This window comes from Catharus ustulatus, chromosome 1 (genome assembly GCF_009819885.2).
Source record: "Catharus ustulatus isolate bCatUst1 chromosome 1, bCatUst1.pri.v2, whole genome shotgun sequence".
NCBI classification, from domain to species: domain Eukaryota; kingdom Metazoa; phylum Chordata; class Aves; order Passeriformes; family Turdidae; genus Catharus; species Catharus ustulatus.
In genome coordinates this window covers 51827365-51843304 of record NC_046221.1, presented here as the reverse complement: position 1 = coordinate 51843304, position 15940 = coordinate 51827365, and the positions used below count along the sequence as shown (strand labels likewise).

General features: G+C 42.7%; 1 protein-coding gene across 3 annotated transcripts in view; it reads right to left on the bottom strand.

Annotated features, from left to right (window-relative positions):
• Nucleotides 1–15940, bottom strand: part of STAC (SH3 and cysteine rich domain) — a 107051-nt gene that overhangs the window by 47037 nt on the left and 44074 nt on the right. For all 3 annotated transcript variants that reach the window (XR_004417860.2, XM_033059202.2, XM_033059191.2), the window contains exons 3-5: nucleotides 8590–8690; nucleotides 6395–6476; nucleotides 4843–4958 (exon numbers count right to left, since the gene is read on the bottom strand). Coding sequence is in view for 2 of the 3 variants with exons in the window: in XM_033059202.2 (XP_032915093.1) it covers nucleotides 4843–4958; nucleotides 6395–6476; nucleotides 8590–8690 (299 nt within the window). In the remaining variant the exon portion in view is untranslated. The remainder of the gene's footprint in view (nucleotides 1–4842; nucleotides 4959–6394; nucleotides 6477–8589; nucleotides 8691–15940) is intronic.

Below are 15940 nucleotides of genomic sequence, written 5' to 3'. Positions count from 1 at the left end.
ACTGCACAAGGAGCAGTGTAATCCCAGAAAAAATTCCAGTCCAAGTTTGGAGTCTGGAACACAAAATATTTCTGCAGTATAACATAAAGTGAAAGCGTTTTGCTGTATAAAACAGAAAGGGCATGCAGGAATTTGCAGATTCTGCGGGTATATTAAAGAGCTATCATCCAGGGAGACTGAACAGTAGTTGAAACTACTGAGTTTTAATATATCAACCCTGAATACATTATTCAGTAAAATAACTGTAATGTAAGGGTCATTTAAAATCTGTTAAAATGATGTAAAAGAAAGAACTAGACTGCAATGGAGTGAGTGGATGAAGTCAGTCTTTAAATATCTGCCCTCACTTTCTTCTTAAACAGTCATTTGGCCAGTATAGTTACAGAAATTGAAACCTGTTGCTTTTAGAATTACTATGATTTCTTCTTTCTATCATATTAATGTCAGTCATGATTAGGGACCTAGTGTTCCAGGGTATAGGAAAATGTAGGATATCATAATCTAAAGCCTCAGAAGTATACTCTGAACACAGCACCAAATTCCTTGGTTGGGTAGTCAGCTTCTCCTTGTATAGCCCAACAGGAATGAGGAGCTGCTCCAAACAACTCTGTGCAAGTCTGACCTTAATAAAACTTTAGTAGTTGAACTCTCTGCATCTTTGATAACCAGAAAAAACCCTAAGATTTAACACGAGTCAGGTGCTTTCTCTAATCTGAATAAATGTAAGAACTTACACGGTTTTTAGTAAAAATTTAGACAAATTTTAAGTCACATGAAGGATTTAATTTTATTGTATGACATTTTACAATTGCACTCTACACACAGCCTGCTCTATTGCCTTGCAGTCCTGCGGCTGAATCACAGGAACATTCCTGTTTTTGTTCAGGGAGCAGAATCTGAATTGCTTTATAGATTTTACATGTTGGGTTTTTTTCCCTTTCACTAGTGTTGACAGCAAAGCTTTTTTTGGAAAGTACTTTCACAATTTTATTTCTCCTATCTAGGACTTTCCTAGCTATTTGTCCATGAAGGAAACCAATGAACAAAGAGGTTGAAAGTAGATTTGTGCCACAGGTGTTTTGTGGCTATCTTGTTTCCTTTGTTGTTTTAAGAATATATATTTTGCTGCTCTGTTGCTTCTTGTTTTCAGACTCAGCCTTTTGCAGCAGGTCATCTTCATCTTGCATCTTGCCCAAATAGGTCAAACGAGAACAAGAAGGCACTGCAATAGCAAAGTTTACACAGATCCAGTGTAGAGCATATCCATGGATTCTGGTTGCTGGGCGAAGAAAAGAAAGACTGGCTTTGTTGAAACACTAACTCCCAGCTATTTTTCAGCTCGTTGCTACATGTTCCTCAGTTTTCACAGACAAGCTTCATTATTGCTGATTAGCAATCAATGTTATTTTGTTAAGTTCTAGTGCATATTGGATGTGTAGTGACTTTCTCTTCAGCATATACCTCACCCAAAACCTTCTGAGGCAACCTCATTTACCTTTAATGATTTTTCACTGAATAATTACATGACAAATGGTCTAATAGAAATAATAGAGGTGCAAAACTGATTTTGAGAGGAGCTGATCCACAAAAAAATAACAAGAATTAGATTCACATTTACATCACCTCAAGTGACTTTGTATAAATATGGGTTAGAGAAGCAGAGTTTTGAAGCAAGCAGTAGGTAGTAAATCTGGAGCATATGGATACTTTCTTTCATGGGAAATGCAGAATCCAGGCAGAAAAATGTGTCTACACAGATCAGTCATGTTAAAAATACTTTGGCTAGTTTAGAGGAAGGTGGTTGTCTCTGCTTTCTGCAGAGACATGAACTGCATGCAGGAAAGCTTCATGGCTGTAGGGGCAAGGCACAGCTCCTAGGCCTGTCACATTTGCTTTTAAACTTCAGCAGGAGCAGCTCTGCTGTGCTGACCCAGAGCGAGGCCTTAGACAGCTTGGACATCACCTGCAAGGTGAAAGAGTGTCCCAGGTTTCCCCATGTCCCTGGCATCCCTGGTTTGATGACATCGCAGAAACTTGAAGCACATTCCATCTCCCAGGGCTGGGACTCAGTTCAGCCTTACAGCTGCATTGCTGCTTCTGCTTGGAAAGGAGTAGAGTAGCCCAGAAGTGAGGATCACTGGGGAAAGGTCGTAGTCCCTCTGAGTTAGTCTCACTAACTACACATGCTTCTAAGGGCTCTGTGCCATATCCCTGTTGCAGTCACAGGTCAGTATCTACTCCCAGGTCACACATCAGTTTTTAACAGCTCCACCATTTTGTTCAGGGTTGTGTTCACCCTGTTTTTATCCTTGTCTCAATCCACAAGCTTGTGCTGGCAAAATCTATGGTTTCTGAGGTCTGTTTATTCAATTCTCTAATGTTTTCTACTTTCCTGTATGCTGACATGTTACATTCTCTCTCAGCTTCAATATTCTGGAGAAATTCCTGTAATGAACTTGCGTTCCTAATTCTACACCTACACCTCACCTAATTGTGATCAGCTCCCTAGAGAAAGCATTAGTGATTTCTATGCTTGAGTTTTCATTTACAATTCAGCATAAACTTTATTGATTTAGAAAGCAATAATTACATTTGTAGAAATTTTGTTTCAAAGGAAATTAAATAATTGAAAGAAAGACATGTAATAATATGACAGAAGGTAGAGTCACTTTGGGTTAAAAAAAAAAGGAGTTAGCAAATTCCTTTTAAGGCACAAATACAGGTGGATAGAGGACATGTCCCTTAATAAATCCCTTGCAGGTTTCACTTGGTTCTTTCTTAAATTAGTTTGTCTTCTTTTCCATCTGACAGGAATTGCTGCCTGTTTAGAGTCTACCTGTACCACCTGAGATTACAGATCAGCCATGTGAGTGAGCATGCAACTAAACGCCAGAAAAATGTTTTACCAAACATATACAGATATTAGCATGATTTAATATTAAGCATATAAATATTTGCTTTGAGACCTGGAGACCAACTCTCATCATGTCTCTGTGCTCAGTGATTTGTCTTATGAGGTGTGTGCAGAAGAGATTGTCAGATAATGTGAGTCTGATTTTTAGAGATTACAATCAGCTCTGGCCTCCAGTGGATTTTTTTTTTTTTGAGGGGGGAGTGTGAAGTGGGAACGATCTCTTGGGAATGGAAGTGAACCTCAAACATAGGTGTAAGCACCTGTTTATGAGAGACTAAGAGGGCAGGAATGTTCTTTCAACACCATGAAGGAGTTCCTGATCTTGTGGATAAATAACCATTTCTGTAAGGAAGAAATTGGCAATTGTTACTGTTGAACAAGGTATGGATATAGCAAAGGCACGACCAAGAGAACTATCATTTCCCTTGTTCTCTATCTCTGCTGCCATGGTCCTTAAGAAAGTGACTTTTATGATTTAAGAGAGCAAATGACAAACATTAGCATTAAAGCTAAAGCCTCCCTGTCTGGATAAAATAACCTAATCACACCTGTCTATACTGAGATTTGGAGAGAGAAGCCCTGATCTGTAATGTCTCCCTCACGATTCTGCACTGAACAGGGGTGGAGGTCCTAGTCTCTTGCTTTGTTGCAGCAGCAGTGTCTTAATTTTGTCTGGGCTTGTACTGGGGTCATGCCATTTTAAATCAAGGTTCTGAGGACTCCAACTCATCATTATCACTTGTATGAAGGGCAAATGGCCACCATGAACAACAGGCACTATGCATTTACTCCAACCTGACAGTTCAGTATCTCTGTTACACTTCTACATGGATATGTAAAATAAAAAGATTAATATTTCCCTTCCCAATCTGATAAAAACAGTTTACTAATGTAATTACAGTAATTTCACGAATACAAGCAGCACCAATTTGACTAAGATTTTGCTCCTAAACCGGAAATGCGGCTAATACTCAGGAGTGGCTAATATGTGAATAATTTTCTGACATTTACAACCTCAGAAGTGCCAGCCAGAGTGCCGAGATGAGCTGCTGAAAAGTCGGCATTTTGCGATTGTTACAAATTGGCTACTCTGTTGCACCGCGGGTGGAGCCTGGTTGCCTGCAGGCAGCATGGGGGGCGGGGAGAGAGGAGGGAGAGCTCCCTCCTTCACCACAGCCCGGGGGAGAGATGGGGGGGACCCGGGCCGCCACTGCCGCGGCTCTGGGAGGCGGCGGGGGACCCGGGCCGCCCCTGCCGCGGCTCTGGGAGGCGGCGGGGGACCCGGGCCGCCACTGCCGCGGCTCGGGGAGGTGGCGGGGGGCTCCGCCCCCGCCCACCGCCGCGGGAGCGGGGGGGGCTCTGTCCCTGCCTGCCACCACAGGGCAGCGCCGGGCCGTGGTGACCGAGACCAGTGGCAGCGGCGGCTGGCCCCCAGTGGCCCCGTCAAGTGGCAGCGCCAGGCTGGGCTACCTGGTCCCGTCAGCAGCCCCTAGCGGGCCGAGCCTGCACAGCCTTAGCTGAGCCAGTAAACCCCGCCCTGCCGCCGTTCTGTTACTATTTGGCAACTTTGTTGCACACGGGTCCTCGCTGCGAACGACAGAGTGGCTTATATTCAGGTGCGGCTTATTTATGGACAAAAAACGAAATATTTGCCAACACCCAGAGATGCGGCTTATACTCAGTGCGGCTTGTATTCGTGAATTTACTGTAATACTTCTCTATTTTTCTAAGAGTCATCTAAAAGATACATAAAACTTGAATTGGCAAAGATAACAAGTTTTCTGGTGTCAATATGAAAACTAAGAGTAAGATTTTAGGGTTTTTTATGGTTTGAAATACAAGTTTTGTGAACTCTGACACAAGCTCATGTGAATGAATATCTGTCGCTCCTCCATAAAGAAAATGGAAGAGAGATGCGGGATACTTACAGAGTTTCTGTTGGGAGAGTCAGACCCACTTCCAGAACTTCCCTTTTTGGTTTTCTGTGCTAAAGAAGTCCCAAAGCGGAGAGTTTCATACACAGGATCAACCTTATTTCCACAGGCTGCAACAGAAGGAGCAAAACATGTATCAACCAAACATCCTTGAGCATATTTCTGGTCATGTCCCTGCTTAACTTGGAGCAACACCTGCCTCCACCAAGAGGTTGAGCTGTATGCTTAGAAACAATTTGAGAGACTATCCTGATAAAAAGTGAGTGTTGAACTTCACAGAATTGCTATCAATTTTCTGCTGCCTCTCTAGTCCGATAAAGATCATCCTCCTCTCATACTGGCTTTTCCATTCTTGGCCATTGCCTTGCCTCTTGCCACCTGCTATTCTCCTTCTCTAATCATCACTGATGTGGAGGTAAGGAAGACAAAGCACCAAGAGGTTCTAATCCATGTTTGTGTTTACCAGTAACTTCTTGGATTGCTCTCAATAGTAGCTTTCCCTCATAGCTAGCCACAAAAATCATCTCCCTTAGAAGAGAAAAGGATGTCTTCACTGGGAACAAGCAAATTCAGTTTAAACTCTTTTCTACATACTGCATTCTTGGACCTCAACTTCCCTTGTGACACAAGGCCATGGGCATGTAGAATACGGCACATTTGTAGCACTATGTAGAAAGAGGGAAATTGTAGCCAAAGTACTGAGAAAATAGAATAGATTTTGGATTTTGGTTAGAGTAAAGCACACCTCATTTTTTAGCCAGAGTTTATTCAAAATGTTTCTATTACTTCTGATAAAAATGATAGGTGTTTTTTAGAAAGAGAAACTTAGATAAAATCCCTGTAATTAATTTTTTTAAACTGCTGACAGTAACAATGCAAATGTGATCAGACAAGTAGATTTAAACCGACTGCCTAGTTTTAGCTTTGATTTTTTGCATTTCCAGGTCTGACTGGCTAGAGTACTAGTGGGGGAAAGTGTTTTCCAGAACAAACTTAACTTCTGCATTTCAAAATGTTTCTTTTCAGAAATTTGGTATTATAATGAGAAAAAAGTGGTCTTTTAAGTACTCAGACAATGGGTAGACATGATCAATAAGGAAAAATATGAGGAAAGTAAGAAATATGGATGAAAATGGACAGGAACCTAGCAGCACCCCTCAGAAGCCAGATCAGTGATTTGAATACCCCCTGCTGTTTTCATCTCCCTGTCTTTTATCTGTTTCTTCCTAGCTCAGATCCTCGTCTCAATGTTTCAGTGTTTCTTCACTTCTAAGTTCCTACCTTGATTTCAGGTAGTTGTTATTATAAACAGGGGAATTGCTAAGAGGCATGCATACAGGGTTTTGAGTGAAACACAATAAACACACCCACTCCTCTTCCAGCTTTGTATCTTTGAAGTGGTCCTTTCCTGAGATGGCAGAAGGGAATCCAGTTACTCAAAGGAGCTGGATGGCTGTTGAGAGTAAATACCATGGCTGGAAGCCTGCCACTGCTTTTGCAGAGCATTGCCAAAGGAAGACTGAATGGAAAAGCAGTCAAAACTTACCAATAGGCATCACTTCTTTGATGCAGCCAAACTGCTCATGAATGAGTAGTGGTGAGCTGTAGTACCGTCGAAATCCCTTTGGCTGAAGGGAGAAAAAGCAAGAACAAGTGAAGTGCACTGCTTGCCTTGATGGATGAATTAGAAATAGCCTCAGCTCTTTGGTTAACAATGGAACATTGTGGTGAGGCTGGAGATTTGCCTCCTGTTGTTCAAACAGTGAGGTTTAGAGGTCAGACGTTTATTTGATTCTTCTCCTAGTAAAAAAACCAATTTCCTATATTTATGTGGAAGGAGGGCTCATTTTCAGCTATCCTTTTTTGTTTGTCTTACACAAAAGCAGCACTAATTAATTGCAGCAGAAGTGCTGAATCATTAGAGGTTCTGGGAAATTTCCATCTTCCTATCTTCTTACATAATGTGATTGCATTGTGTTGTATTTATTAAACATGTGACTATCCTTCCTCCCCCTAACTCCAAATCCTCATGTTCCCACATATGCACATATAAAACCCAAAGAATTTAGAACCCTTTGATAAGGTTTTCTAAAGTTTACCGCTGACTGACTGCAGCTTCACTGTGGTTTCGTTTGGTTTGGGTTTCTTCGTCTTTTTGTCTTGTAAGCTCAAAAAACTCTCCCAGATATTCCCACAGTGTCCAGTAGAGAAATGCACTCAAGCTATATTAAAGAATACCATAATATGACAAATAATGGTGCCTATACCACTCTAAAAATGTCTCTTAATTCAGGTAAATGCTTAGTATTCAAAATGAATGCCTCCAAGGCATCGTAATTTCACGAAAGGTCTCTCAAATTTCTAATGTCTGCAGGCTGTGAGAACTTCCAGTCACAGTGAGAAGTAAGGAAGATTTGCAGAAATGTGTATCTTTTCCATATCCTTTGTTCAGTGTACATCAAAATCTGATAGACAACTAATTCTTTAGGTAATAAGCTGCAGAAAAACACTGAGGGGACTGATAATCTCGGAGTCTTAGAGGAATAAGTTCCAGATTCTTCAGCCTTTGTTTACCCCCAAGCTAGATTCAGACAGAGCACAGTGTGAACTCACAAAAGTCCTGTGCCTTTGCTAAAAAATTTGGTGTCTATTTTTTTTTTTTGTAAACTAGTAACCACAAGAGCTGAGGTTGGAATTAAGAAATGTATGAATCAATTAATATGAGATAATTTTGCCATGTCCGGGGCTTGTCATTCAGCTCTTCACAGACTAACTTCCTAGACCAGAATGCCTCATACTAGAACTACGATTATGGTTTAGATACAGAAAGACTTGCCTCAGGGATATTAGCAACAATAGCTTTCAGTGAATATTCTTGGACAGAAAAGATTGTTCCAGTGGAAGGTGGGGTTTGTAGCACTTTTGAAGTCAGTGCTTGCATCTTCTCATCACTTAACACATTCAAATTGTTTGGTTTTACCTTATAGTTGTTTCAAGTGCCTTGAAGTTGAAACAAATCTGAGAACATCTGAAACACGAACCTAGGTATTCACTTCTCATATTCCGATTGGTATTCTTCCAAGTTCTTTTTCCAAAAGTAACCATATTTCCATAACAGTCAACAAGGTGGGTTAGAATTGTCTCAGACACAGCGTACTGCCATTGCCAGACATGAGATTTTACTGCTCAGAAGGCAAACCAGGCACTAAAGTGCTGTGTCCATACAGAGGCAGGCTCTTCCCAGCCTCTCCTGATGAGAGACTGCTTCAAACTCTGTAGTGTCTTACTGTGAAATATCTTTTGGTTTTCTTTTTAAGGTGAATTATGTTTTTTTTATTCAAGCCCTAACAGTGGAGAAAACAAATACAATTTGAAGGATTTTTCATTTGTTAAACCCTACTGAAATACTATGATTAATTTATGGCATTCTTTGAGAGGTTTACACTACAGTAAGCAGAGTTGAAATCAAGGTAATTAATTCTGTTAGCTACCAAAATTTTTATTCTGTAATTGTATTTTAACATCCACAAAGCAACCAGATTTGTGCTTTGGGTTTGCTTGCATTCTTGTGCATCAGCAATTGCCCAAAGTGACAACAGGGCACCATCTAGCTTCACTTTTCCCACCTCACAAAAGCGATCTGGTGTGGGTTCTGTTAATGCAGAAGCTAAATGCACACCTGGTGTTCAGGCACACAAAGAGAGTGGCTCCAGCCCAAGCTGCCCTGGGCTGCTCACTTACCAGCTTGCCCATGCAATGCTGCTGTCTGATACTGTCTTCACACTTGTGGTGGATGCTCATCTTACAAGCCTTACAGCGCAGTCCGTGCTTAGCGTTTGTCCCTGTGAAATACACAGGAAAGGCTGAATTAGACAAAAATCAATAGTTTCCATCCATTTAAACAAGTGACCTGAAAGAACCAATGGGGTCAGTTGTAGTAGAGCAAATACCGACAGCATTCTTTGCCTCACCTACCTTTAAAAATGCATATTCATACACCCATTTTCTTTACAGCCTCTCCATTTTAGGCATTTGTCCCCCAGGCTCTTTCCCACGCTGTTGCTGCCTTTAGATATATATTGGATTATGCTCTGCTGTATGACAATCTGACCTACAGTGTCTCTGCCTCATGAATACCAAGCAAAACCCCTTTGAAAGGTCTTGGCATGGCTGTGCATGGCTGAGGGAGCCACTGAAGGAGCACCCAGGCTTTAGAGTAGCTCTGGGGAGCTGGGCAATCAGTGGAGGCCCAGGTTTTGTGGGTGAGAGGTAGTTCCAGGCATGTGTGAGAGTGTTAACCCTTGCCATCACTCACCCACAGGCAAACACATCCCTGTTTGTATAGTTTTTTTCCCTGCGTGGTTGCACTGGATTAGTGTACTGTGAGGATTTTTTCAGTTCTAGTTTCTTTTCAATTACATATGCTCAAAACAACACTGACAATTGCTCCCAGGGACTGCTGCTCTCACCATTCTGGGCCATTGCTCAGAGGGTGCAGGAAGGGGTCCTTGCACGCCCCTTAGTGGGGCAGTGGGGGTACCAGGAGTTTGACCGTGCTTTCCTCCCCTGTCAGTAGAAAACTTATGTGTCATAGGTATGAGCTACAGCAGAAATTTTGCTTTAGAGAAGCAGAATTCTCCCACTAGGCCAAATGTAGCTCTGCATTAGCTTCAGTGAGGACCTACTCCTAAATGACAGACCCAAGTCTGCTTGCTTCCAGGCAGGAACAGTCACTTTTATTCATACAACTATAACACTTCCTAAACTATGCAGAAGCAGTGACACTGCAGCAACTTTTATCCATTGCGCTGGTTGCGCATTGAAGGCACGTGGTGGGAGGGCATACTCAGAAGTTTTTCTCCCTGAGAACTTCCTCTTTGAGTTGATGGGACCAGCTGGAGGCTGGTTTGGTTGTTGACAGCCTGAGAAACCAATTAGAGAAGTTAGTTCGCTGCCGTAAATTCAATTTTTGAAGCAAGTAAAACCCCGGGAAAGCCTCTTTCATTCCTAGCCTCTCACAAGGTAACGCTGACTGGCCGGGGCTCCCTCCCACGCGGCCCGGGCTGAGCAACGGTGGGCTTGGGAGGCTACCGGGCCACGTTTTCAACCAGGGGCCCCGATAGCCAGGGGGAGGAGAAGCCCATTGCTAAGATCCTAACCCCTCCCCCGGCGTTGCCGCAGGTCGGCAAAACTCTGCCCTGTTGCCGGCTTGGAGCAGCCGTGGGGCGGCCGAGCCCGCCCCGAGACCCACGCGGCCTGATGGGGGAGGCAGCTGAGCCCTATTCTGGCAAAGCCCTTCCACACCCTTGCTTGCTGGGCAAGGTGGAGGGAAGATAGACACCGGCGGGAACACAAGCGCCAGCGGACAGCCCCTCACCCAGCTCCCCAGTGCGGCCCGAGTATCCTGAGATCCTGGCACAGCTCCAGCATGGCCGGCTGCAGCCCGTTGCATCTTCTGTGTGAGATTTTAACCATTCCAATGCTCAGACAAGACTTGCAGATCTTCAGTCCTCCCTTGAGTGAGAAGATACGCCAAAGTCAGTGAAGCAGAAGCTAAGTTCTAGGTGGAAGGAGAATTAAGAGATGCTGTGAAGGTTGGCTGAAAATCCTTTTGTAAGCTGTAGGGATGGACTGTACTACACTAAAAACTCCTATGAACCATGGAAAAAGACATGGGGGGTTGGAGTGTTCGGAAAATCCTTTGCCCTGAGAGAAAAAAGGGGATCTCTATCCTGCGGATGAAGTATGAACAGAAAAAAAGAGAAATCAAGAGGACTTTTGCTTTTGAACAGTTCATTCTTGAAAGTAACTACCCCATGAGTTTAACATGGCCCAATAACACAATTCGGGAAAGCTGTGAAGATAGGAGAAGTTTGTAAAAGGTGAAGCCACGAGAGAACTGGTTTTTTTCTTCTTGTGGAAAAGCCCTTTGACGGAACAAAGAGAAGACTTCTCTGTCTAAAGTAAACTGAAAAAAAAAATAAGTTGGTAACTGATTGGAGTGTTTCTGTATGTTGTTAAGAAAGTGTGGAAGGGGGGAGGAGGAGGAGGTCTGAAAGTTTCATTCTGAATTTATTATTTTCTTTGTGTTGTTAATAAAGTTTTTCTTTACACCCTTTTAAATTTTAGGCCTGCCTTGCTTTTGCTCTTAATTCTATCTCGCAACAGAAAATGAGTGTATTAAAGTTAGCAGATCTAAACTATAACACCCTACAGGACTGCGTAAATGGAACGAGTAAACAACGTGTCTGTTCATTATATCTACCGTGAGAATGAGTACAAAAGGAGGTAATAAAAACCACTAAAAACTCTTGACATTTTAACCACCTCTCATTACTCAGATATGATAAATATAAGTCAGAAGGATCCTGCATCCGAAAGTACTTGTTTAGCTCACTGGTTATTTGAATAGTCAACACCATGTACATGCTGACAGTTTCATTCAGTGAAGTGCTACCTCAGAAAGAAGCATTTCAGGTAAGGTTTCATCGAGTTGGTGCCAAAACCCAAGCCATTTGTTCCACTTGCAAAGGAAGAGGTGTCTGAGGTTGCCACTTTCAAGCCAGGTAAGGCAGGCTGAGGTAGCCATGAGCTGTTGCAGTGAGCTGGGCTCAGATGTTTCATCTGTGCGCTTCTTTGGGGTGGGGAACTGAGATCCTTCCCACCTTCCTATAGAGACTACTGGAGAGATAGGGACTGAATGGGGTTGAGTGTGGGGTGTGCCCCACTTGTTGCACCTTTCAGACACCTTTCAGTGTGTGCAGCCATGCTTTGTATCCTCTTTTCTGGGGCATTTTTTTCCTAGCAAACACAGGAATTCTTAGAAGAACACATGCCTGTTTGTTTGGTTTCTTTTTCCTGCATGGTTGCATTTGTATTAGTGTGCTGTGAGGATTTTTTCAGTTACAGTTTCTTTTCAATTACATGTGCCCAAACCATTATTGACTTCTGTGGCTTTGTTACTGATGATGAAATGCTGAATCACCCTTCCTGGTGATCAACAATTGGCACTGAGGAAAGAGTAGTTCCCTCACAGTTTTTCATTATATTTATAGGACAGAATGAAAAAAGGAAAATGACAGTTGGCCTATGCAATATGTCAGTGCTTTTAACGGGTCTAATTCTGCTCTCATGCTGATTACTCCTAAGATTGAACTGTGAAAAGGCAGACAGTCTCACAGTCCTTCCTGCTGGCTACGTTATGCTCTTCCGGCCGTTTTACTGTTAACTTTACAAGGTGGATGTTGGTCCTTACATGTTATAACCATGTGATCACAGAAGATACACATTTGTCAAAACAACTCTGCCCCCAAATGATGTGCAAAATGAATGTGAAGCATCTGTGTTGCTTTCAAAAATCAAACTCTTTAACTTTTTCAGAACAGAAATCTGTGGTCATGTGAAAATGAGTAAGACAGTTACAAAAGAGCAACACTATATTTCCATTGCTGAATGCCATATTTTTATATTTGAGTAGCTAAGTAGAGGCTTCAAAGAGAGGAAGAATATTTCAGTCACACACTTGAGTCTACAGGAAGTCTTTGTAAATCAAATGAAATCCCTGGAACTACCAAAAGCTCCAATCTTCAACCTATTTTCAGTTCTGACTACTTGGTTTATGGCAGGGCTAACTTGGAGAAATTTCCTTGTGTCTCCCTGCCTCCCACTGAAGAATAACTACGGAGTTTGGAGAAGAAGCATTTATGCTGTATTTATGCTTAACCACCATATCTCCAGCTCTGAAAATGGCATTTCTACAGTACATGTGGTTTTTTCCTACAGAATAATTATTTCTTCAGTTTCTCTTTCTCATTACACTAAATCACTCAGAGAACCATGACTAAGCTATTTCATTATTAGTGGACACCAGGAATCAGGTAACTTCATATGGTCAACATACCGGCCCCAAAAGTTCCCTTGATTCAGAAATGAGGCACAATCACAGCTCACATCATGGAGAAGAGATTGCATTTAGTACATGTGTAAATGAGACCAGGGTTTGACTCATTGCGTCAATTTCTGGCTTCCCACTTATGCAAACTTACTGACCTTGCAGATGCCTGAATGTGACAGATTTTAGGAGACATCTAGTAGCTTGAAATAGTGAAAAAGCAGGTAGAACATGGATCTTGCAAGGAAGTTATTTAATCCTGACTGAGTACAGTGAGAGTTCTACAGTCATGCACTGTTATAAGAAAGTTATTTCATTATGCCTAAAGTACTGGACAGGATATAGCAATGTGTTGAAACATTATTTTCCAATAAGTTCTGGAAATCATAAGAAAGTTAGGAATTTGGTCTGAACATACATTAAATAATAGAAAATAAATGGTATTAATGATTCTTTAAAAAAAAAAAAGACCATGACAAAGATAGTAACAATAATAGCAACAGCTGTGACAACACACTATTTGAGGATATTATTTTCATTGCTATAGGGTAGCAAGTGTTGTTTGAAGTTGAAAGCCTCTCTGTGGCGTGCTTATTTCTGCTGAGTTAATCTTTCTGTGGATTGAAACATGGGGCAGGGGAAGGGTAAGGAGAGAGTTCATATTTGAGCTGGTTACAGCACTGTCTGGAAAGTGCAGTGTTCCAATTAGTGAAGTCTTGGACACTAACAGTCTTCTCATGGACGTCTGCTGAACACATACTTGATGCCATACAAGGCTGACCATTGCTGTCTAGGTTGATTCCTGTTCCCCTAAGTTGCTGATGGCTTGATTGTAGCCTATTGTTTATTCCCACCAGCAGATATTCCCCTATACCAACCTTAAAGCAAAGCTGGAAGCTGCTGATACTCACATACAGTAGTCATTGCTGTGTCTTAGCCCACCTGGAATAATTTCAGTCAGTCCTGGATCTGAAATATAGGAACTAAGGGCTTATCGATTAAGCTCCACTTAGAGTAACCTAATTCCTTTTTTCTCTGATTTTCATTCAAAAGGGGAGTAGACTAACGGCTTTGCTATTAGTTTTAAAACTAATATTTGCTAATAGCTTTGCTATTACCTTCAAAGAGTACAGTAATTTTACGAATACAAGCTGCACTGTTTTGACCAAAATTTTGCTCCCACACCAGAAATGCGGCTTATACTCAGGAGCGGCCAATATGTGAATAATTTTCTGACATTTTCAACCTCGGGAGTGCAAACCGAGTCAGTGCAAACTGCAAAGTCGAGCACCTGCCAGTAAAACCCTGCATTTACGGTTGTTACAAATTGGTTACTCTGTTGCACAGCGGGTGGAGCTGCTCCGTGCAGGCAGCACGGGGTGGGGAAGGCGGGGCAGGTGCCTCCTGCTGGCCCCGCGGCTTGGGGGGAGGCAGGGGCTCTCTCCTGCTGGCCCCGTGGCCTGGGGGAGGCAGGGGCTCTCTCCTGCTGGCCCCGCAGCCCAGAGGGAGGCAGGGGACTCCATGCTGCTGGCCCCGTGGCTCGGAGGGCTCCCGTCCCCGCGTGCCACCGCCGCAGGAGCGGGGGGGCTCCATCCCCGCCTCCCACCACCACCGTGGGTGCCGGCGGGCTCTGTGCCTCCCCTGCCACCAAAGGGCAGCGCCGGGCTGGGGTGAGCGAGCCCAGAAGCAGCGGTGGCCGGCCCCAAGCGGCCCCGCTGAGCGGCAGCGCCGAGCTGGGCCACCCAGCCCTGTCGGCAGCCCTGAGCCCTCGTGACCCGAACCGAGCCAGTAAACCCCTCCCTGCTGCGATTCTGTTACTATTTGGCAACTTTGTTGCACGCGGGTCCTTGCTGCGAACGACAGAGCGGCTTATACTCAGGTGCGGCTTATTTGTGGACAAAGAACAAAATGTTTGCCAACACCCAGTGATGCGGCTTATACTCAGTGCAGCTTGTATTGGTGAAATTGCTATAATCATCACTCCTACCTTCTTCTCCAAAGACCCTTACTAAGGTTACTTAAACTGGTTGTTAAATACTGAGAAGGATGGAACAAAATTCTGCTTGGTCACTTTATGGTTGCTGTCCAGGGATGTGATTTTCGCTATTTTTATTCAAGGCACACTACTATATTCACCAAACAGAGCAGACAGTGTTTGATGAATGGGCAGTTCTATTCAACATTTATTTACTACTTTCCTCAGTCAGTGTGTGTCTTTAGGTACCATCTCTTGAGTACCATGTTAGTCTTATTCTAAATACAAAGTGGCTAACAGCCTCCCGAGCTTTCTTATGGGCTCACTGTCTTTGTCTCTTGTCAAAACTTGTATGAGATGGCTCTCATTTAGGGACTAAGCGGTAAAACTGCCAGAGGTTGCACTAATATTATTTTGGCCCACATACTGGTGTTTAAGTTATAAAAACTGCAAACTCTAGAAGTGGGGGTTTAGAATGGAAAGTACTAGATATGTTTAGCTGACTTACAGTATCCATGAACACTTAACGTGTCCTCTTCTTTGAATGAAGTAGTTAATATAGTAATGAAATTCACACAGGGAAAAAACACACAGACATTTGAACAAATGTCCTTTGTGTCCTATTAATTAATGTATCAACTATCTCCAAGTCTGTACAGGCTGGTATTCCTTTTTTAACCAAAACTAGGCAAAACTGATAAAAGAAACAGTATTTCACTGGAAAACAAAAGAGGAAATTTCAGGTCAGAGTACTGAGTAGCTCTTAAATAAACTTTCAAATTAGGTTCTGCCCAGTCATTTTCTTCAGATACCAGCTAATGTATCCAGGCACCTAGGTCTGGAAGGATGCACTGTTTTGAGAAGCAGGTCATGTTTAATAACACCTCACTAGAAATACTCTGTGACTGGGTCAGCTCCCCTTTGAGTATCTAAACCAGTGGCGCAGTTTTCCAGAACAGTCATGTAAAATTGAATCTTAAACTGTTCTGATAATATGACCTTAAGTACCACTAAAAGGACACATTGCATCGCTTCTGTAAATTTAAATCTTTTTTAGAGGAAGCCTAAATGGAAACAGAATATCTCAATATAGGTGAATGGAAATATTTGGAGGCAGAGAAAGATAGAGGGAACAGGCCAGAATTTTATTCCAACTCTTTTTGTCTGTGTTTCCTACAAAAGCAGTTAAGTAACTTCTGTGCATTTCAGGAAAGTCTTATTTTTTC